Below are 23,380 nucleotides of genomic sequence, written 5' to 3' on the forward strand. Positions count from 1 at the left end.
CCCCAATTTGTGCCATACATTACAGTTGGCCCCTGAAGAACATGGGTTCAAAATTGCATGGGTCCACTTATATATTGATTTTCAACACAGTATGGTACTGTAAATGTATTTTCTCCTATGACTTTCTTAATAACATTTTCTTTTCTCAAGCTTACCTTAAATATACAGTATTGATACATAAAACATACAAAATGGGTGTTGACCAACTATGTTATTGGTTTGGCCAAGAGGTTATTAATAAAGTTTTTGGGGAGTCAAAAGCTCTATGCAGATTTTCAAGGTGCCTGGCTAGCTCAGGTGGTAGGGCATGTGACTCTTGATCTCAAGCTTGTAAATTTGAGCCCCATGTTGGGCGTAGAGATTACTTAAAATAAATACATCTCACCTAATAAAAATTCTAGCATTTTTTTTAAGTGATATAGATTTTCTTTTTTTTCTTTCTTTTTTTTTTTTTTTCAACGTTTATTTATTTTTTGGGGGACAGAGAGAGACAGAGCATGATCGGGGGAGGGTCAGAGAGAGAGGGAGACACAGAATCGGAAACAGGCTCCAGGCTCTGAGCCATCAGCCCAGAGCCCGACGTGGGGCTCGAACTCACGGACCATGAGATCGTGACCTGGCTGAAGTCGGACGCTTAACCGACTGCGCCACCCAGGAGCCCCTAAGTGATATAGATTTTCAACTGCACCCATGGGAGAGGGGTCAGTGTCCTTTACCTCTGCCTTGTTCAAGGGTCATCTGTAATTCGTGTAGCTTTCTTGTGTTTCAAATCTTCCCTTACACCTTTGCTGTCATGGCCCTAACACATTCATTTCTGTTTTCCTGATGTCCTTGACACTCCTGTCTCAATCCCGCCATTCATCTTTAACACCAATGCTGGATTCATTTTTCTAAAATAGTACGATGACTGCCTGCTGAAAATTTCTCAGGGATTCATTATTGCCTAGATTTGTGGTTTCCAGAATGTGAGCCAAGGTGCCCATGGGCAGCAAACTCAGAGGGATACCATGGATATTTTAAGCTTTGGGGTGAATCACAGTGATACTTGACATCTATTAGAAAATATAGTTACTACTAGCTTGAAGTAGTTCAGTTTCAACATTAGGTCATTTAGGTTCCTTTCAATGTCAAACAGGGAATGAAGGCGGTAGTGTCCAACTTGATTCCACGGTTTGAGAAGTTAAACAGTGCCTAACGTTCTGGTGAGAGAAAAAGCTTTTCTAAAAGCCTGAAACATAAGGAAAGGCATTTTAGATTTATAAATCAGCATGTACATAAACTTCGTATAAACCTTCATATAAGCCTGATTCATGGCCAACCAAGCATACATTGTACATCTGAAGCCCTAAAGGAAAAATATCTTGTTCTTAAGATATCAATCAATACTCCTACTCTCTGTGGTCCTTGACAGTAAACTCATTAAACTCATAAAACTCATGATTCATACCTGTATGTTAAGCTATTATCTTTTGAGCTTTTACAAAATGTAAAAAAAATTTAACAACGCAGAAACTGTTCATTCTCTGGAGCACCTTCCCTGTGAAAAGCATGATGTCTGGGCAGCTGTTCTTACTTGGGCTCTAATAAAACTCCTTGCTTTTAGAGATTCTTAAAAGTTTGTTCATTTTGCACGGATTGCATTAGTGAGTAATTATAGTTAGTTAAAAATGAAACACAGGGCGCCTGGCTGGCTCAGTGGGAAAAGCAGGTGACTCTTGCTCCTGGGGTCACGAATTCAAGCCCCACATTGGGTGTAGAGATTGCTTAAGTAAATAAATAAACTAAAAAAAGCAATGAAATTTTTCTCTTAGATTTATGTACATTATTTTTTCAAATACCTACTAAGTTGATGGATCTCACTACTTAAAATAGAACCATTAGGTATTTCTTCAGGTGTCATAAATATTACTAAGACACTAGGGAAAGTTTGGAAACTTCTAGCCTAGATGACAAAAATCCGCCTCTTAGCCTGGCATTTAAGGATCTTCATGACTTCTACTAACACCATGTACGTCCCTGCCCCCACTATTCCCTGGCTCAAATCTTTCTCCAGTATTTGGTTGTTGTTTGACCTTGGGCAAACCAACCTAACTTCTCGGTGCCTATTTCCCTGGCTGTAAAAGGAGGTAATAGTGTTTACCTTGTGATGGTAATGAAGACTACCTAAGAAGTACGATAAGGAGGAACATGTAAAAACACCATGGATGGCATATTACAAGTGCTCACTTAAGTGTCAGACATAATCCCTTCTCATCTTGAACCCTCTGAACAAGCCTAGTTTCCCATACTCATTTCTCCAAGATTCATCTGGACATTTCATGACTCTTTCCCCCTGAAGTTCCAATGATACCCCCTCCCCAGGTTTAATTTGCTAGAGCAGCTCACAGACTCAGAGAAACATTTTATTTGCTAGATGATTGGGTTACCACACAAGGCTGGAACTCAGGAACAGCCAGGCAGAAGAGATGCATGGGGCATAGGGCAAAGAGTGGGGAAAGGAAGTGAGGCTCCCATGGCCTGAGCTTGCTACTCTCCCCAGACCTCCACGTGTTCCCCAACCTGGAAGGTCCTTAACTTTCTAGCTAGCCTCTCCAAATGTTACTCTTCCTTCAATCTTTGTTCTACCTCCTCCATCAAGCCTTCTTCCACCAAATTAGCCCAGGGTTAACTATTAGAGTACACAACTCTATCACACAACCCCGTTAGTAAAGTATTGCTGCTTGTTATTTAACTTACATGTCACCAGCACGTTGTCTTACCAAATAGATTACAAGCATCTTTGAGGTTAAGAATGCCATGCTGTGTTAAAGTTTCCTATAGCATCCAGTAAAGTGGAGGGTACAGATCACTATTTGCTGAGTTAATATAATATATATGAATTCATCCAGGCTCCAGATCAGATTAAACACCCAGAACACCTCCACATGTACAAAAGGCAGATGGAGCAGAGGTTGGAGGGAATGGGCAAAGGCAAGAGTGCAGAAATGCCATTTGGGAGTGCAAAGAACAGTGAGGTGAAGGCCCCTTGGGAGCCCAAGCTATGAGTAAATGGGGTTTCTGTGCTGGGAAAGATGAGTAACAGCCACTGAGTTACATTCCTAGGTGTTAACTAGGGAGGCCCGACAAGGAGGTAAGGATCCCACAGCTGAGTTTCCCCTCCTCTCCTTCCAAGAAGTAGAACTTTTTTTTTTTGGCCAGAAATGCCAATTTCAAATTATTTGGATAAACAATCTTTTAAACTGTCAACATTTTGAAAATGGGTAGAATATTCAGTCCTTATCACTGGTGAGAATTATGTAACTGGGTTTCCCCTTCATAATTTTTGGGACATAACCAAATGTGTGAATGTTTTTGTATGAAGGCAAAGAAATTTAGCCATCCCTGAAAGTTAGGGTGGAGGTGTTACTTGCTCTGATTGGGTGGCAGACTCGATGCTCAAGAGTAGATGGGAGTTTGGTGAAGAAATTGGGAGATGCAGGAAAAAAATGGAAGATAGCCGGGAGGCGTGGGCGGCTCAGTTGGTTAAGTGTTCGGCTTCACTCAGGTCATGATCTCATGGTTCATGGGTTTGAGCCCCACGTAGGACTCTGTGCTAACAGCTCAGAGCCTGGAGCCTGCTTCAATTCTTGCTCTCCCTCTCTCTGTCTGTCCCTCCCCTACTCACGCTCTATCTCAAAAATGAAATTAACATTAAAAAAAAGTAAATACACATTAAAAAAAAAAAAAAGGAAGACAGCCAAAGCCAAAGTCTGCCTCGATCAACTAAGAAATGAAAATAGCTGGGCCTTTAGTAAGCCAGCAGGGAAGCCTGCCACGGACTTCAGCTGACTAAGGATCCACGGGGCCAGGTCCAGGACTGGCTGTGCAAACAGCAGTCCGTGACCATGCTTAAGAATATAGGGAAGACACAGGCAGCTAGTGACACATGCCTGGTGGATGGAGTCTGGCACCCACTGCTCTAAAAGGGCACACCCACAGAAGGCTACTGCTCCTGGAAGACGGCAGGGCTAGCCACAGGGCACTTAAGTAGAAGAAAAATATTCTGGGTTAAATCAGTGTCTTGACTGTGTTAACTAGATTAGCTCAAGAGTGTTCAGTGGACACACTTAAGTTAAAAGGCTATTTCCATTTCTGTGTAGTCCGGACAGTTATAGAATTATTTATTTTAAAAGTAGCACTTCGTAAAAATCACCAAAACCAAACCCAAAAAACGGAAGTGATTTAGATTAAAAGCTCCAAGGTGTACGGTTTCAGGTAGGTGTTATTGCTATCTATACCTTCACCGCCATTTATTAAGCCATCTTAAGTAACTTCAAGTTCATTGATTTACAATGAGGTATAGAGCCCAACCGAGATGAGACAGAATGTGTTCCAAGTTAGAAAGTCTAGCATGGCTTCTCAGTGATGTCTCCTGTGGAGCATCTGTGCTCCGCTGTACAATTAAGGCTTTCTTCCTACACATCTGAATGTTACCTTTGGGATCCTCTGACTATGACTGATTTGGTCTGATACTAATGGCTTGCCGCTTTGTTGCGTAGAAGGTTGATCCAAGCTTCCAGGCACCCCCTCTTCGTAGGCCTCAGTTATGTACATGTGAGGTTCAGGAGAGCCGACCAATCTGAAAGGCTGGGAACACTTGTTTAAGGAGGAACCGCCATTCAGGCATCAACTGTCCTTAATCCTACTGCAGAAACTGTTTTCATTCTGGGGATGGTGAGTCCTAGAAGGTCATGGCCAAGAAGCAGATGTCCTAAGTGGCTTCCTCTGAGAGTTTAACCCCAAGAGGGAGCCGGCTGGTCACTTGCTTTTTATCACATTTCCAATAGCTGCTCCATTTCCTCAAGGGCTGTTGTAAAATCATGCACTTGACTGTTACATAATGTCTGCTGCTCTAGGAACCGGGCCCGCTCTTCTTCTTTCATCTTCAACTTTACTTTTAAGGCCTGCATGGAAAGACATTCAAAAAGAAACAAACAAAACAAACACCCACAAAACTTTGATTCACATGGGAGACAATACCATCTCAGGACATGATACTTCTCTTCCATTGAGGAAGACCATTAGAATACTGACAGACATTGTATTTTCTACCTTAAATTTGTACATCTGTGCTCATTTTAGGGATGGTCTCTCTCCCATATCTAAAGTGGAGCCATAGGGGCGCCTGGGTGGCGCAGTCGGTTAAGCGTCTGACTTCAGCCAGGTCGCGATCTCGCGGTCTGAGAGTTCGAGCCCCGCGTCAGGCTCTGGGCGGATGGCTCGGAGCCTGGAGCCTGTTTCCGATTCTGTGTCTCCCTCTCTCTCTGCCCCTCCCCCGTTCATGCTCTGTCTCTCTCTGTCCCAAAAATAAAATAAAATGTTGAAAAAAGATTTTAAAGTGGAGCCATAAAATCCTCTAGGTTCCAGTGTACTATCCCATGATTCTTCCAACCAATCCAAAGAAGTCCAGACCCAAGAATCTGGGTTTCCTATTCCAGGTTTCCTTGAGATAACCAAGTTTCCAGAGCACAGTTTGCACAGGCCCACCTCTTACTTTGAGCCATCAAGTGTTTGCACATCGCCTCAAGCCCTGTAGCTGTGAACATTTCTGCGTCTTTAGAAGAGAATATTGGTTGAAAAAAAGTGGTGAAAACAAATGAAGTCTCAGAATTTAGTTAAGAGTAACACATCAATGTTGGTTTTTTAATGTTGATAAATGTACTATGATAATATATGGTGTTAACATTAAGGGAATGGAATTCTCTGTATTATCTTTGCAACTCTTCGGTAAATCCATTATCATTAAAAAGTGGTTTGTTTTCTTTTTCACCATTTTTTTTTTAAATTTTTTTTTCAACGTTTATTTATTTTTGGGACAGAGAGAGACAGAGCATGAACGGGGGAGGGGCAGAGGGAGAGGGAGACACAGAATCGGAAACAGGCTCCAGGCTCCGAGCCATCAGCCCAGAGCCCGATGCGGGGCTCGAACTCACGGACCGCGAGATCGTGACCTGGCTGAAGTCGGACGCTTAACCGACTGCGCCACCCAGGCGCCCCAAAAAGTGGTTTGTTAAAGATAAATAAATAGGTAAATAAGAAAGAGTCCTCCACAGATCCACCTACTGTGGTAGGAAATGGTAATCCTGACTCGGGGTGACATCTGTCTCTCACCTGTAACTCCTCCATCTGTTTTTTGGCTGTTTCATTAAAAAGCTTCAGCTCATCTTGCAAAGTTTCCAGTAGCAACTAAAAGGAAAGTACAGTGTGATAACAAATCTTTATTGATAGGTGAAAACTCGCTTTATATAAACTAATCTCTTTATATAAAATGAAAGTTGGCTAGATGATTGCTAACAAGCCTTCCCTTAGCTCAGTCATCTATTGAGTGCCCCACTTGTGGCAGGCTCTCTAGTGGGCACCCCGGAGGAACTCAATCCACAGGATGGACAGATCACCCCCCTTCCGGGTGCTCTATGTTACACGGCCAATGTGGTCAAAACACAGTAGCCACCGGAGAGGTGACTACTAGCCTGTGGGACTGGAGGAAGGCTTCCATCTCGAGTATTCTATTATTCTAATATGACCACTGATCTTCCTGGTGAAGAAGTCAGAGAAGCTCAAAAGACTTAACCCTGAACAACTACCTTCCTACTTTGGGAGAGAACCAAAGAGAAGCTGAATTTAATTCAGGCTGCACCTTTCCATCATACAGTTCTCAGTAAATGGCTAAGGGGAGAAATTTGGTAAAGTGGAGAACAGAGAAACCAGAAAGTTCTCTCTACAGGTTGATCCTATTATGTGTCTCAAAGGAGCATATTTTCAACTCAGACTCACTCATATCTGTAAGCACAAAATTGCCTTCCAAGTAAAATATGCTTTTCGAGTACATATCCACGGCTCTCTTCCACTATCGTGGAAAACAAAAGCTGCTTCCTGGGGTTTGCTGGGCACATGGCAGAGACTTTCTTAGCTGTGCAGAGACCCGTGGTCCCTTGGCCCCCACACACTCACACCCATGCCCTCACCATAGAGTCCGTGTGATCTGTGGTGGCTTCTTGCCGTGACGCCAGGGTCTCACTGCCTAAAACTGATACAAACGACAGAGTCAGCTTGCTTAGGGAACTGCACCTTAAACAGAAATAAAAACCCCTCCACGGACAAGTATAGGAATACTCATGAGGGAAACTTCTCTGAGTGTCTGGTCGCTGACTGTCTACTGAGTTCTCACCTTGGCAGGGTCACCTTACACCCACCCTCCGAGCTTTATTTTACCTCCCTCTGTTCTAGTTTTGGATATGGTCAAAAGTTCAATCTGCTTTCCCTTCAGCTCAGCAGAAAATCTGTCTAGAGAAAATGCAAAGGTTGGATTTTTCTGTTTCATTGACAATACAAAAAACTATTTTTAAAAGCTTTTCAGGCTTTCTGCCTGTAGATGCTGCCTTTAAGCATCCTTAAAGTCTCCCCTCCCACTGCTGTCATGTCTAAGTCAGAGTATCCCAAAGAGCCTAAAAAGCCACAGAAGGTTTTCATCAGAGGTTTAAGCTTTGAGACAATGGATGAGAGTCTGAGGAGCCACTCTGAGCAATGGGGAATGCTCACGGACTGTGTGGCAACGACAGACCCAAACACCAAGCGCTCCAGAGGCTTTGGGTTTGTCACGTAGGCCACTGTGGAAGAGACAGATGCAGCCATGACTGCAAGGCCACACAAGGTGGATGGAAGAGTAGTAGAACCAAAGAGGGCTGTCTCGAGAGAAGCTTCTCAAACACCTGGTCCCCACTTAACTGTGAAAAAGATTTTTGTCGGTGGCATTAAAGAAGACACTGAAGAACATCATCTAAGAGATTATTTTGAACAGTACGGTAAAACTGAAGTGACTGAAATCATGAGTAACCGAGGCAGTGGCAAAAAGAGAGGCTTTGCTTTTGTAATGTTTGATGACCATGACTCTGTAGACAAGATCGTCATTCAAAAAATACCATACTGTGAATGGCCACAACCGTAAAGTAAGGAAAGTTTCATCTAAGTAAGAGATGGCTAGTGCTTCCTCTAGCCAAAGAGGTCGAAGTGGTTCTGGAAACTTCGGTGGTGGTCGTGGAGGTGTTTTTGGTGGGAATGACAACTTTGGCCGTGGAGGAAACTTCAGTGGGTGAGGTGGCTTTGGTGGCAGTCGAAGTGATGGTGGATGGTGGCAGTGGGGATGGCTATAACGGATTTGGTATCGATGGAAGCAACTTTGGAGGTGGCGGAAGCTATAATGATTTCGGCAATTACAACAGTCAGTCTTCAAATTCTGGAGGCAGAAGCTCTGGCCCCTATGGTGGTGGAGGCCAATACTTTGCCAAACCACAAAACCAAAGTGGCTATGATGGTTCCAGCAACAGCAGTAGCTATGGCAGTGGCAGAAGGTTTTAATTACTGCCAGGAAGCAAAGCTTAGCAGGAGGGGAGAGCCACAGAAGTGACAGGGAAGCTACAGGTTACAACAGATTTGTGAACTCAGCCAAGCACAGTGGTGGCAGGGCCTAGCTGCTACAAAGAAGACATTTATTAGACAATACTCGTGTGTATGGACAAAAACTCGAGGATTGTATTTGTGACTAATTGTTTAACATAGGTGATTTTAGTTTTTGTTCTGTGGAAAGTGTAAAGCATTCCAACAAAGGGTTTTTTAAAAAAAAAAAATTTTTTTTTTCAACGTTTATTTATTTTTTGGGACAGAGAGAGACAGAGCACGAACGGGGGAGGGGCAGAGAGAGAGGGAGACACAGAATCGGAAGCAGGCTCCAGGCTCTGAGCCATCAGCCCAGAGCCCGACGCGGGGCTCGAACTCACGGACCGCAAGATCGTGACCTGGCTGAAGTCGGACGCTCAACCGACTGCGCCACCCAGGCGCCCCTCCAACAAAGGGTTTTAATGTAGTTTTTTTTTTTTGCACCCATGCTGTTGATTGCTAAATGTAATAGTCTGATCACGACGCTGAATAAATGTGTCTTTAAAAAAAAAAAAAAATCTTTTCAGGCTTAATAAATTATTATTTTCGGTAAAAGTAGTGCATATATATCGCAAATTAAAATTATACAAAAACATATACGGTGACTATAAAGAATATATTCTAAAATGCACAGGTTAATCAGCAGCATTCAAAGCCAGTGTCCCTGAATTCAAAGAAGCCTGGGCCCCTTTACCTGGTATTCTCAGGCTCCTCAACTCAGTCTGAGTACAGTCTTTCGGCAATTCCTTTTTCTATGCCCCTCTTTGCTATAGACTCTGGTTTCTAGGGACAGGGTCAGAATAGAAATCACAATTAAGGGGCACCCGGGTGGTTCAGTGGATTAAGTGTCCAACTTCAGCTCGGGTCATGATCTCACAGTTCTTGAGTTCGAGCCCCACATCAAGCTCTGTGCTGACTGCTCAGAGCCTGGCTCTTGCTTGGGGTTCTGTGTCTCCCTCTCTCTCTGCCCCTCCCCCACTCATGTGCTGTCTGCCTGTCTTTCTCTCTCTCTTTCGAAAATAAACAAATATTAAAAAAAAAAAAAAGTCACATTTAACTATTGTGATTCTGCTGATCAGCCAGGTTTAGGAACTCTTGAAATAGTGTCACCTCTATCTTTTCCCATCTGGGAAATTTACCCTGTTTGCTATCTGCCTTGAAAGAAATGTGGGGCACCTGGGTGGCTCAGCTGGTTAGCATCCGACTTCAGCTCAGGTCATGATCTCTCATGTTCGTGAGTTCAAGCCCAAGTCGGGCTCTGTGCTGACAGCTCAGAACCTAGAGCCTAATTTGGATTCTGGGTCTCCCCCTCTCTCTGCCCCTCACCTGCTTGCGCTGTGTGTGTGTTTCTCTCTCAAAAATAAACGTAAAAAAAAAAGTTTTTAAATTAAAAAAAAGAAAGAAATGAAATATTTCTGATCTATTTGCAAGGTCATACTTGTTAGCATCAAATGAATGGCACAAAGTGTTCAGATAAGAGATAATCCTCTTTCTACAACTATCTGAAATTCTGTTGGTTTAAGTCAACATCACAAGGGAACAAAGGAAAGCTCCTCCAGGGGTGCCTGGCTGGCTCAGTCGGTAGAGGATATGACTCTTGATGTCTGGGTTATAAGCTCAAGCCACACATTGGGTGTAGAGATGACTTAAAAACAAAAAGAAAAAAATCTTTAAAAAAAGAAAGAAAAAAGAAAGAAAAACTCCTCCAAATCTTCAGGGTTTTGCTAAGCAACCCCTGCACTAAATGGACCAGCTGATGCCATGCCGGACTCCTGACAGCCAGTCCCCAATCAGCCCAGGAGGCAGCAGGTGCACTGACTCCTCTGAAGTCAACTGTGTACCGTCTCTTACCTGGGTTGAGGCCCTTGCTCTCCAAAATTGCCAAACAGTTATCCTGAAACTTCTCCAGCAGCTCCACCTTTTGGGTCAGGTCCTTCAGTTCTCCCTATCGGGGTGCCATGCAGACAGATGAGGCCTGTTCCACTCTGCGGGGGTGGTTTTGCTGCCCTTACTCTTGGACAGCCACAGCCCAAGCCCGGTGTCTTCCCCTTCTGCCCTTGGGCACCTGGGCATTGCAAGCTTGCTCCCACCCAAGGGGTTGTCCCTCGGGATTCCATGCATTCCCCAGTGCAGTGATGACAGAGGTCTGGTGGGTCTCTCACCTGAGTTTCAGTCAACTTCTGGTGCAGCTGCTTGTTGACGGCCTCTAAGAGCTGGTTCTTATCCTTGAGCTCTTCCTCTGATTTCTGCTTGCTCAGTGGCTTGTAGCTGTAATGATAATTGTGCTTGTATGAAGCAGTGGAGGGGTTAAAATGGGTTATAGGGTCACACAAACAGGAGTTCGAATCTTGGCTGCATTATCTAATAGTTTATGACCTTCAGTAAGCTACATAACCTCTCTGAGGCTTGGTTTCCTCATTTCTAGAATTAGGGTAATACCCACCTCTCATAACATTATTGTGAAAAATGAGAGAGAATACATGTAATAATTCTTAGCACAGCTACAGATACACAGTAAATACCTAATAAATATTAGCCATTATGATCAATATTAACCTCTCTTTTCGATGCCCTCAGAGTCCTTCTTGAATAGTATTTTATCTTCATAATTTTTTTAAGGTTTTATTATTTACTTACTTTTGTTTTTTGGGTTATTTATTTTGAGAGAGACGGAGAGAGAGCATGGGGGAGGGGCAGAGAGAAGGAGACAGAGAATCCCAAGCAGGCTCCATGCCATCAGCACGGAGCCCAACATTGGGCTTGATCTCAGAACCATGAGATCATGACCTAAGCCAAAATCAAGAGTCATGCCCAACCGATTGAGCCACACAGGCTTCCCTGTACTTTTTAGAGAGAGAGAGCACAAGTGGGGGAGAAGGGCAGAGGGTGAGACAGAGAGAATCCTGAGCAGGCTCCACAGCACAGAGCCCAACATGGGGCTTGATCCCATGACCCTGGGATCATGACTTCAGCCAAAATCAAGAGTCGGATGCTCAGCCGACTGAGCCACCCAGGTGCCCTAAAGATTTTATTTTTAAGTAATCTCTACACCCAACGTGGGGCTCGAACTCAAAACCCTGAGATCAAGAGTCACATTGTTCTACTGACTAAGCTGGCCATGTGCTCCTATCTTCAGAACTTTTAAGACATGCCCAAGTCTATTATAGATTTGGAATTAGAACCTATTTGGAATTAGATTTGGAATCAGAACCTATTTCTACAAACTTTCCAGCTTGCACTATTTCCGTCTTCAGGACTGCAAAACATCCAAGCTAGCCTCAAACAGAGAGATGGATCCTTCCCCAGGATTCTACCACCACCACCATCACCTCCATCTCAAAGTCACTAACCACATGCAGTGCCTCCTATCCTGAAGGCTCACGCTCCTATTGATGGGCTATCTAGCTGGGTGTGATTTCCAATTAGCAGTGGTCCTGGCATGGAGCCCAGAAAGCTCGTCCGGTTCTCAAGATGGTAGCATCACGGATCCTTGCCCTGACAGTGGTTCTCAAACTTGGCTGTGCTTCATCCCTGAAAATTCCACTCAACTTTCTGGGATGGCACCCAGACTATAACACATTACAAGAACCCATGAGCGATTCTGAGGTACGCGACTGAGATCCACCACCCCAAAATAGTGGCCAGCTTTCATTTACCCCGATGCTCACCTTTTTCTGATGTTCCTCCTAAAGGCAGTGTCTGCAGCTTTCACCTGCCTAGAGGAGCAAAAACAAAGAAACCGGGATGTTAACTAGTCTCATTGTGGTGATCATTTTGCAACATAACACAAATACCTAATCATTATATTGTACACCTGAAACTAATATAATGTGTGTTAATAACATACCTCAATTAAAAAAGGAAACAACAGAGAAATCAGAGACTTGTGGCATTGTTACGTGCGTGGTGAACAAGGCAGAACAAAGAGCTTGCTTTTCTGAGGAAAGAACCAGAGATTCCATAGAAGGCAAACAGCTGCCGCTTGAGAAGCTCTGAGGGTCCTTGCACTTTTGTCTCAGCCCAGACTATTAATAGGGAATGGGCTCCTCTCCTGACCACCTCGACCACCCGACAGAGCTGCTGCTGCTCAAAACGGTGTAATTATCTCATGTCAACCTTGCTTCTATGGGAACTGAGAAGAGGGAGGGGCACACATTTCCCTGGGCGGGACTGTGCTCAGACCAGCAACCTAGGCTAACAAGCAGTCCCACCCACTCTGACCACCACTTAGGGCTGTTGTTTGGCCACAGTACTGCTGTCTGCACACTCAGAGCAAGTGGTGAGAGAAGAAAGAGTACCTCTTATCTGAACTCTTGCTGGGCCTCTTCAGAACTGATCGACTGCTTTGGGTCACTGACTCCCGCTGCCCTGTGCTCTCAAAGACCCTACTTTCTAAATCTTGATGCTGAGTAATTTCTAGCAAGAAGTTCTCACTGGATACCAGTGCTCTGACTCTCACCCGTTCTCTCGTCTTGGTTTGATGATTTTTGTAACATCGTTCTCTGCACCTCCTGAATGAAGCCTGGAAACATCCACTTCTTTGGACTTCACTGGTAAGAGGCTCTTAGAAGGGGCTCGAGTTTGTGTGTCTGCAAAGAAAAGCAAGTGGGTGAAGACTCAAGCACCATGACCCAATAGCTGCGACTCTATAACAAACAGTTCTGTTCCAGGTCGTCGGACACTTGGATTTTCATTCTGGCCAACCACAACTCGTGGAGATCAATTCAGAAGAGCAAGAGTTCGAGAATAATCGGGGATGGAAACTAAAACTCTTCGAATGTGACAGTGCAATGTGTTTGAGGACAGCCAAAAGCTTGATGGTGCAGCAAAGTAAACAGCCAGAGGGCACAGATGTGAAAGTGGAGGCTGATACAAGCAAAGAGCCAAATGGGAGCCAGTGTGGCCGTCAGCAGGGCAAAACACAGCTGAATCCTTCATCCATCTCCAGTGGAATCGAACCACCTTGTTAAGCTCCTAAGCATTCAGTTTGCTCTCCCAAGGCTCTCCCTCAAGCTGCTATGAGGTTCTCTTTGAACTGCCACACACTTGTTTTGACCAGTCTCCCTAAATACTCTGAGATGTCTTTGTGTCCCTAGCGCCTAGAGAGTATCCAGCATATTAACAGGGGTTTGGTACCCGCTTGCGGAACATATAGAACACTTCAGAACTTCACACTTGACGATATTTCACACACCATTTCTGAATGATTTCCTCTAGTCGTCTCCCCCCCCCTTTTTTTTTTAACTTCTTAATGTTTATTTATTGTTGAGAGAGAGAGGGAGGGAGGGAGGGAGTGAGCAAGCATGTGCAAGAGAGGGGCAGGGGGCAGAGAGAGAGGGAGACACAGCATCCTAAGCAGACTCCAGGCTCCGAGCTGTCAGCACACAGCACAAAGCCTGACATGGGGCTCGAACTCATGAATCCTGAGATCATGTCTTGAGCTGAAAGTTGGGCGCTTAACCCACTGAGCCACCCAGGTGCCCCTTCTTTCCCCTTTTCATGATGATTGCCTTTACTTCATCCCTTTTGTTTATTCATTAAGTGAATTCATTAGTTGACATTCTGTTCTTATCTTGCTAGGGTACCACCAGATAACCTGAGAAGTGGCCCTGCCATGACACGCTTCTGCCCCAGAGAGGAGCATTTCCCCCTAGTCCCTATGCCAGCCCTCCACCACACAGTCTTTTTACCATTTATAGACCACAGCAAGTTCAAGTAACATGTTCTGGAGTTACACGCTGCCTCACCACCTCTCCCCCCCACGGATTTTCTAATTTAAACCAACTTTCACTTTGCTCAGTGTAAAATGCCTGCTTCGGCTTGACCTAAATTAAGGGCTGTAACAAATCAAGTTGAAGAAACGAGGTACAAAGCACTGGATCATAGGCATTAGGAAACTGGTATCTGTATTTGACACAGATTTTGTTGTGATGACTTTAGCTGCACAACAGTTTGGAATAAATATGATTTCTCAGGCTGACAAATGATTTCATTTATAGGTACACTCACTGGGCACTTATACCCTATATTCCATTCTCGTGCCCACAAAGCAAAGATTAAAATGGTTCTTTTTGAGACTCTTAAAAACTGACAACAAACTGAGGGCTGATGAGGGGTGGGAGGGAGGGGAGGGTGGGTGATGGGTATTGAGGGCACCTTTTGGGATGAGCACTGGGTGTTGTATGGAAACCAATTTGATGATAAACTTCATATGTTGAAAAAAAAATGGTTCTTTTTGAAGTCTCTGAAGTACGCATGTTTTTATTTATCTTTATTTATTTTTTAAAGTAGGCTCCATGCCCAATGTGGGGCTTGAACTCAGAACTGAGCTCAAGAGTCACATGCTTTACCAAGTAAGCCAGCCAGGTGTCCCAGGTCTTTGTCTGAAGTAAAAGGTAATCCTGGGGGAACATCCTATTTCAGGTATGAAGTTCTACACGGTAACAAATATATCCCATGAGAAAGGGTCTTAATAGTAAACTGATCAAAATTAACACTCTTCGTTGACTGGAAGCAGATCCAAATAATCCGTACTGAACCTAAGGGCTGCATTGTAGGAAACTGATAATAGTAAACTGATCAAAATTAACACTCTTCGTTGACTGGAAGCAGATCCAAATAATCCGAACTAGAACCTAAGGGCTGCATTGTAGGAAAAATTTAGCAGGATTTAACAAAGACTGTCTTCTTGAAATGAGAGGCGCTAAGGAGGAGAACTGGGTGGCTGGTGTCAAGGAAGGGAGACTCGTTCTTCACCGCAGATTGTTTTCTAACTTTGGATTTTTAAAAAAAAATTTTTTTTTCAATGTTTATTTATTTTTGGGACAGAGAGAGACAGAGCATGAACGGGGGAGGGGCAGAGAGAGAGGGAGACACAGAATCGGAAACAGGCTCCACGCTCTGAGCCATCAGCCCAGAGCCCGACGCGGGGCTCGAACTCACGGACCGTGAGATCGTGACCTGGCTGAAGTCGGACGCTTAACCGACTGCGCCACCCAGGCGCCCCTAACTTTGGATTTTTAACATGTGTATGTTACCTAGTTGGAAAACTAAAACTTAGAAACGAGTGGATGCCCAAAATCAAAACAACCTAGGAGATCGCCTTAAAACGTTAAACTATTTCAGTCATATATGATCATAAAGCTGGGACAGGGACAGAAAACTGAGATGAAAACTCCCAACTTGTCTGGGGAGAGCCCGTCATTTTCCACCCAAGGGTGGTCACTGTTCTCCAAGGGAAAGGCAGGGTAAAGGGGCCTAGCTCCAGCTCCCCCAGAGACTCCTAGTCCTGCTGAAGCCAGATTACCATTTAGGTGTTCTGAGGGCACATGAGACAAACAAAAACGACCTTTAAGCCTTTGGAGACAAGCCTGTTTACCTCACAGATCAATCCTGTTGCTGTTCACCCACCAGTGGCAGTCTCCTGGAAAGGAGTCTTAATAAAGCTGTTTCCAAATCTCCCACAACAGGTTCTGATGTTTGAAGTCTATTATATGCTACGCTCTCCAGATTACGCAGCTGGACAACTGCAGATTGTAGGAGATGACTTCCAACCACAAGCCCAGTAACACAAAGCAGGATGTCAAAGGAATCAAAAATTGTTTTTAATCCTATCTCTTCTCCCAAGGTTGTGGAAAACTCCAGCTAGGCCTGGCCCCTCTCTCTCATTTCACCCAACAAACACTGAGAACATACTACATAAGAGACACTGTGCAGTTACAAATGTGAACTAGACGTGGGTGAACCCCAGGGCCTCTCTCTAAAAATCAGACTCTCCTCTCTTCTCCCAGGTAATCGGGTCCAGCCAGATAGCCCAACTCTGGAAACAAAACGAGCAATTGCTTAACAAGAGATTCCTAGCTTGAGGAAATAATATTGTGGAACAATCAGCAATTTAGCCAGGTTTCGGGGGAGTTAGCAGGTTGTCAGAGCCAATGGAATGCCCTTCCCCTTTCCAGGCCGCCGATCTAAGTAAGCCCTCATACTCCTAGGCTAGACCTCCTCCGCGAGTCCGCAGGGCGGCGTTGATACCCACCTGCCGGCAGGCCGCCGCTCGGCACAGCGGGGGGCTGCAGGGTGTACACTGTCTTAACCACGCTGGTCATCGTAACGAGGCGGCAAGGCTGGGCCCTGGAAGGTGCGAATCGAATGTTAGCCTGCGGTGGGCCAGGGGGCCCAAGCAGGTGGAAGGCCCCGGGAGAGGGCGACCTGGCCTGTCCGGGCCCGGGGAAGAAGTCGGGAGAAAGAAAATTCTCCATTCCCAGTCCATCCATCCCGCCCGCCTCCGACATCCAGCCCCGTTTCTCGCCCCGGGACAACCGAACCCAGGCGCCTGTAGCTCCTACTCGCAGCCCTCGTCGCTCTGGTTCAAAAGCTGCTCCGCAGTAACTGCCGCACCAGCAACCCGGTCTGCCGCCTGGCTTTCAAATGGAAACTTCCGGTGGCCGGGCGGGAGGGCGTGCAGTGTTTTCCCTGTAGGCGGCCATGTTGTACGTCTATCTGTGCCCAGGGCCACGCCTTTGGGGGCTGCCATGCTGTACGGCAGGTCAGAAGAATGGCCGGAGCCTGGGCTCCTAGGCTTTGGGTGTTGGAGCCCCCAGGTCTGGGCAGGGGAGGGAAGTGGTGCACTCTGCGGGCCTGGAAGGAGCAATGAGCTGTGGGCGTCATATTCCTGGCTTGAGACGCAAATGCGGTCACGTTTAGAGTCCATGTCACAATCCTTCTCTTTATTTGGTCCATGATTGTTAGGGAGATTGCATGCTGATTGGCGACAGCGCAGAGCATTTGGATAGGCAGAGAGTGGTGAGTGGTAGGTGACGTTTAAAGAGGATCTGTGGACAGAAATACCTCAGGCACTTGCCCTCAGTCCTAACTTTAATAACACATGGAGATTGCCCCCCCCCCCCCCCCCCGTTTTTAAAAAAGGTAAGCTCTACCCCCAACCTGGGGCTTGAACTCATGACCCTGAGATCAAGAGCCATATTCTCTACCAACTGGACCAGCCAGGTACCCCAACACTTACCCAGATTTTAAGAAGAGATTCAGAGCTACTCCCAGAGAATAGGGGAGGGTACTCAAGCTCTTAAAGCACTCATTCATTTCACTCAATAAATATTTATTGAGCATTTGCTGTGTGCCAGACCGTTCTTCTAACAGGACAGATGGGGGTGGGGCAACAAATACCCAGACTGACTGGCTCTGCCCTCCTGGAGTTTACAATATAGAAAATGATAAATAATCACACAAACACTAGTTACACCTCAATTAAGTGGGGGGAAGAAAACCAAATAAATACATATTTACCAACTGTAGTAAAACTATGAAGGAAAAGCACAATGTACAATTGGTGTGGGAAACAAAGGCAAATGAAAAGTTAAATTTCCTCACTGCCGATAGCCCATTGACAAGTTCTTGAAATAGGCAGAGTGACATTTCTCTAGGAACTCAGCTGCTTTGATGACACTTTGCTAAGGGCAAAAGACAATCTTAGCTTAACATTACCCAACCTCCAGGATCCTGTACGTCTACTCTAACATATAAAAATTCCTTTGGAAACTTCTTTTATCTCTACCCCCCCCCCCCGCCCCAAATGTATGTTAGCAATCATCCTCCAAGAATATGACCCACTGATATACATCTGAAGGGTCTTATGGCTGAGATTTTACTAAACAGTAATAAATTAACTTTTCCTAGCCTCAGAATCCTGGAAACCTTCAAGGTTTTCAAAATACCTTGGAGGCTTGTGCTATTCCTAACCCCCTCCCAACTTGAAAGTGTATAATCGGCCACACCTCACAATCTCAGTGCAGCTCTTTCTGCCCACAAGTCCTGTCCCTGTGCTGTAATAAAATCACCTTTTTGCACTGAAGATGTCTCAAGAATTCTTTCTTGGCCATTGGCTCTGAACCTCAACATTTTCTACACTGCTATGGCAGCAAAAGCTTGGGAAACCCAATTGAAATCGAATAGTGAGGGAAAACGCTTATGTTTGATTAATGAAAGATGAGTGGGAGTTAATCTGATGAGTGGGGTAGGTAGAAGGGAGGACAAATGCAAAGTCCCAAAGCAGCATTGAGCAAGAAAGGCTGACACAGAGGAGGAAAGTGGTACAGATAAGGCCGGAGAGATAAGTAGTCAAATAGCAAGCTTTACAGGCCAAAGGTAAAGAGATTAGATTTGATCCTTAAGAGTAATGGGAAGTCATTGAAATATTAGAGCAGTAGAGTGTTATTCAATTTATATTTTAAAAAGCTCACTCTGGCTACTTCATGGAGAATGGATTGAAGGGGGGCAAGGGCAAAACTAGGGAGATGGCTGGGAGGCTACTGTAATCATTCAAATGAGAGATGATGGTGGCCTGGCCGCAAGGCTGGTGGTAGCAGTGAGGATTGTAGAGACCGCTTCTAGGCAAACAGCCTTGAGAGACACAATGTGGAAAGGGCCCAGAGCAACCACCTGACCGGCCCGACAGGCCACCCACCTCAAAATATCCATAGGCCCTAACTACCCAATGGGCTGCTTACAACTAGGCACGGTTACCAAAGCAGGGAAAATTCCATAGTCCATACACCTCCTCACCTTCTGCCTTTAAAAACAGCCCCCACCCACTGCCTTGTTTCAGACAGCCCCTCTGCTGTCCTGCCCACTGCTCCTTTGCGGTGTATTCCATAACCTTCTATCGCCTTCGTTCTGCCTCAGGTGAATCCTTTTGATGGGGGAGCATGAGGTAGGTTGAGGGTAAAATACAGGCCAGCACACCTGCCCCCCAGGTGGAATATGTGTGATATTCCTTGGACAGTCCCAGCTACCCAAGAACAAAGGAAAGGGGTTTAAGTGCTTGCCATGGTAAGGTGGGAAACTAAGGCAAATGAAAAATTAAATTCCCTTACTGCCTACAGCCCACTGACAAGTCCTTGAAATCGGCAGAGTGACCTCCCTCTAGGAGCTCAGCTGCCTCAAGGATGACACTTTGCTGGGAACAAAGAGAACCTTAGCTTAACATTATCCCAAACTAGAGGACCCTGTAAGTCGACTTCCTTTATCTCAACGCCCCAAGATATACGCTGGCAATCATACTCCAAGCTCATGGCCCCCTGATATACATCAGAAGGGTCTCATGACTGAGGTTTTATTAAATGGTAATAAATGGCATTTCCCTAGCAACAGCTAGTCCTTCAAGGTGCTGGAAACCTTGCTTCCAAAATTCCTTAGATACTTACTCTAATCCTGACCTGAGGGTATATAGTGAATGACCCGTCAGGACCCCAGTGCAGCTCTTCCTGCCCACGGGTCCTGTCCTGTGCTTTAATAAAATCACCTTTTTGCACCAAAGACATCTTCCAGAACTCTTTCTTGGCCAATGGCTCCAGACCCCGCGAACCCCCCCATCACCCTAAACTTCATCACTTTCACTGCTCATGCCACTGGCCCCACATTTGGGGGCCCCCATCCAATCAGACAGAGACCCCATTCAGACACCACAGTGATGGAAAAGAAGCAGACACATTTAAGACAGCTTTTGGAGGGTAGAATTTCAGGACTCCGTGTTGGACTGGATACGGGAGAAGGAGGGGCAGGGGAGAGGGAGATCTTAAGGATAACTCCCAGGCTTGAATAACTGTGGATAGAGTCACTATTTTGTGTTGCTGGGAGATTGAGAGCTTTTTTGAACAAGGTAAACTTGAAATGCCTCTCAGACACTCAAGTGGAGTTGTCAAGTAGGCAGTTTGAAATAGGCTTTCAGCCCAGAGGAGAGTCTGGCTTGGAGATAGACTCTTAGGAGTCATGGGTGTATGGATATATTTGGGGAGGGGGGAAGCCAGGGGGGTGCTTGGGTGGCTCAGTTGGTTGAGCGTCTGACTTCAGTCAGGTCACTATCTGGAGGATCATGAGTTTGACCCCGAGTCAGGTTCTGTGCTGACAGCTTGGAGCCTGGAACCTGCTTCAGATTCTGTGTCTCCCTCTCTCCCTGCCCCTCCCTCGCTCACGCTCTGTCTGTCTCTTAAAAATAAATAAACATTAAAAAAAATAAAGTAAAAGCTGAATGGGATCTCCAAGGGAAGAAGTATACAAAGAGCCTTAGGGCCAAGGATAGGGATAGCAGCCTTTAGAAGTTGCAATGATAAGGTGCCAACCAAGAAACCTGATAAAGAGGTGCCACAGAGGTGACAAGACAACAAAAAGAGGGTGGTGTTTTAGAAGCCAGGAGGAGGAAGTCTTAAACTGCCAAAGGAGGGAGTGGTAAACTATTGAGAATAACTGGTAAAGAAGTCATTGGCAAGTATAGCAAAAGGAACTCTGGTGGAGAGGTAGGTCTGAGTGAAGCCACATTAAGGTGGGTTAAGGGGTACATGAGAGATGAGGAAGCAGGGATGGCAGGTGTAGACATTAAAGAATCTGTGAATGGAGTAGAGCAATTGGGCAATAACTGGAGGTGGGTTGTGGGGGTCAAGGAAGGGTTTTCTCAAAGATGCAGCTACTAGTGGATACATGTGCCCATGGGAACAAGCAGGCTGACAGGAAGAAAAGGATGCTTCAGAGGGAGAGGGGATGATCAAAGGAGAAAAGTCATACAGCAAAGGGGAAGGAAGATGGAATCTGGAGCAGCATTTTCAAAATCTTTCTTGTTGTTCACCCACCTCCACAAATAATTAAAAAAAAACAACAAACAATGTGCCATCTCACCCATTTTTAGTTGACGCCTACATTTTTTCATAATTTTAGATATTTGTAAAGGACCAACTTTCTTCCTATTACATGCTTTGTAGCTCTTTATTAATTTTTTTTCTTTTTTTTTTTAATAGTAGGCTTCACGCCCAGCACAGAGCCCAGTGCAGGGCTTGAACTCATGACCCTGGGATCAAGACCTGAGGTGAGATCAAGAGTTGGATGCTTCACTGACCGAGCCACCCAGGTGCCCCTGCTCTTTGTTCATTTCTACAAATCTTTCCTTTTGGTGTTTCATTTTGGACAATTACTATTGCCATGTCTTCAAGTTCACCAGTCTTCTTTCTGCAGTGTCTAAACTATTGTTAATTCCATCCAGTGATTTTTTTCATCTCAGACAGCTGTGGAAGTTCAATTTGTATATTTTGAAAAACATATTCCAAGTCTCTACTTAGTTATATGAATAAAGGGAATACAACTATAACAATGTCTTTGCTGATTTTCACATAGATGTTAGTTCTAGGTCGGTGTCAATTGATTTTCCTCCTCACTATGGGTCATATTTTTCTGCTTCTTCGCGTGATAAGTTATTTTTTTTTATTAGGCCTCACACACTGTAAATTTTGGTTTTGGTGGCTGGTTATTTTTGTATTCATATGAATATTCTTGATGTTTGTTTTGGGATACAGTTACATTACTTAGAAACAGTTTCATCCCTTCAGGTCTTGCTTTAAAATTTATTCGATGGGAAACAATTATTAGATGGGGTGAGCAGTGTTTAAACTAGGGCTAATAAAAAAATAAATAAACTAGGGCTAATTGAGTCCCCACTATTGAGGCAAGACACTTCTGAGAACTCCAACCAATGCTCCATAAATTATGATGTTTTCAAGTCTGGCTGATGGGAACATGCACTATTCCAGTCCTCTATGACTATTGGCTGCTGTTCCCTCTAATCATTTTGAATGGTTCTTTCCTTAGTCTCAAGTAGTTTCCTCGTATTTACACAATGAGTAGTGCTATGCTGAATACTCGACGGGGGTCCTTTGCAGATCTCCAGAATTCTCTGTCTCAGATGTGGGAGGAAGCAAGAGAAAGTGTTAAATGGTCATTACAAAGAATGGAAACCAGTAACTAGAACGGAAACAAGGTAGGCAGAGCTGAGGGTCCAGTGAAGTCTGGTGGTCACGAGTTCAAATCTACACCAATCTGCCCAGCTGCATGATTTTCTTTAGCAGTACTGAAGCTCTTATTAGATGTTTGTGAATCTGGTAAAATCCTGATCTTTTTCCTACGTTGAGGTATAATGTGAATAATCACACAGAGACCTGATAATGATTATAACTTTAAGGTCCTTCCAGGGCTTTTCAGCACAGAGTGGCTTTAGGACAACCAACCATTCACATAGCACATAGTGGCTTTCTTTTGTTTCTCATCTTTCCACTGAACTGAGTTACAATTTCTTCTCTTAAGCATAAACACCTACAGACCTTGAGGTATAGTCTTCCCTGGGAACAAGGGTGTGGGTGGAAAGGGTGAGGAATGCCTGTTTTTCTCTCCCCAAGTAAATGAAATCTTGATGGATGGCATGGGTGTCAGAGAGCTTGTTGTTGCCTGCGTGTATTATCAAGGGCTGAGATAAGGCCACCATGGAAGGAAAGATCAGAAACTCTCTGGACAAACAGGTGAAGGTTGTAAACCAAATGAATCTTCTTTCCCGAGACCCCTCCCAGCCCTTTCATGCACTGGGAGAAGAATGGAACGAGTTAGACGGGGCTGAGGAAGTTTGGCTTATAAATCTCTGTGAGATGTCTCTTTCAGAGTCGGGCTCAAGCTGGGATACTGCCTAAATATCATGGTATCAGTTATGCCATGTGCCAGTAAAATCTAAGATTCTGCCGATCAAATCAATCTCTAACATTGTCAACAAAGCACCAGAGCCATGGAAGGATGGGTTTTTCCATAGTAACAAAGTGTACCAAGTTACATTTTAAAAACATACAGCACGCATACTCATACTCTGAGTGTGAGTTCAAGGATCTGTAGCACAAATAGGAGAAATGACCTTAAATCCCAAATGGGTATCAACGTAGTTCTATTTTAGAGTGTCTCCGTGTTAAGAAACCGTTTCTTGAATTTTTCAGAGCAAACATAAATGCTTTAACTGGTTTTCCTCTGCTTCACAGCATGCTTCTAAGCCATATACTCATTGTAACCACTGATAATATTAATAAAGTGAGTA

The 23,380-nt window shown here is 44.7% G+C and overlaps 1 protein-coding gene and 1 pseudogene across 2 annotated transcripts; one reads left to right on the forward strand and one right to left on the reverse strand.

Moving 5' to 3' along the window:
- Positions 1 to 4,143: 4,143 nt before the first annotated feature.
- On the reverse strand, positions 4,144 to 17,370 carry KNSTRN (kinetochore localized astrin (SPAG5) binding protein). Of its 2 annotated transcripts, none has more exons than XM_043555665.1 (10): positions 16,818 to 17,370; positions 16,508 to 16,602; positions 12,932 to 13,061; positions 12,141 to 12,188; positions 10,635 to 10,740; positions 10,324 to 10,417; positions 7,252 to 7,323; positions 7,005 to 7,066; positions 6,151 to 6,225; positions 4,144 to 4,943 (listed from the first exon to the last, which is right to left on the reverse strand). In XM_043555665.1, exons 1-10 carry the CDS (start codon positions 17,180 to 17,182, stop codon positions 4,812 to 4,814), a joined length of 1,179 nt encoding a protein of 392 aa, XP_043411600.1. In that variant the 5' UTR covers positions 17,183 to 17,370; the 3' UTR covers positions 4,144 to 4,811. The 2 variants fall into 2 exon arrangements, with proteins under 2 accessions (XP_043411600.1, XP_043411601.1); XM_043555666.1 differs by having other exon boundaries at positions 16,797 to 17,368.
- LOC122468779 lies at positions 7,457 to 8,531 on the forward strand (annotated as a pseudogene).
- Positions 17,371 to 23,380: the final 6,010 nt, after the last annotated feature.

This window comes from Prionailurus bengalensis, chromosome B3 (genome assembly GCF_016509475.1).
Source record: "Prionailurus bengalensis isolate Pbe53 chromosome B3, Fcat_Pben_1.1_paternal_pri, whole genome shotgun sequence".
Taxonomy (NCBI): Eukaryota; Metazoa; Chordata; class Mammalia; order Carnivora; family Felidae; genus Prionailurus; species Prionailurus bengalensis.

Coding starts and splice junctions, on each gene's coding strand:
- KNSTRN (XM_043555665.1), bottom strand. CDS start 17,182: ATGGACTCTAAACGTGACCGCATTTGCGTCTCAAGCCAGGAATATGAC. Junction 10,741..12,140: donor AGGAGGAACATCAGAAAAAG/GTGAGCATCGGG, acceptor TTATCATTACAG/CTACAAGCCACTGAGCAAGC. Junction 6,226..7,004: donor CAGATCACACGGACTCTATG/GTGAGGGCATGG, acceptor CTTTCCTTTTAG/TTGCTACTGGAAACTTTGCA.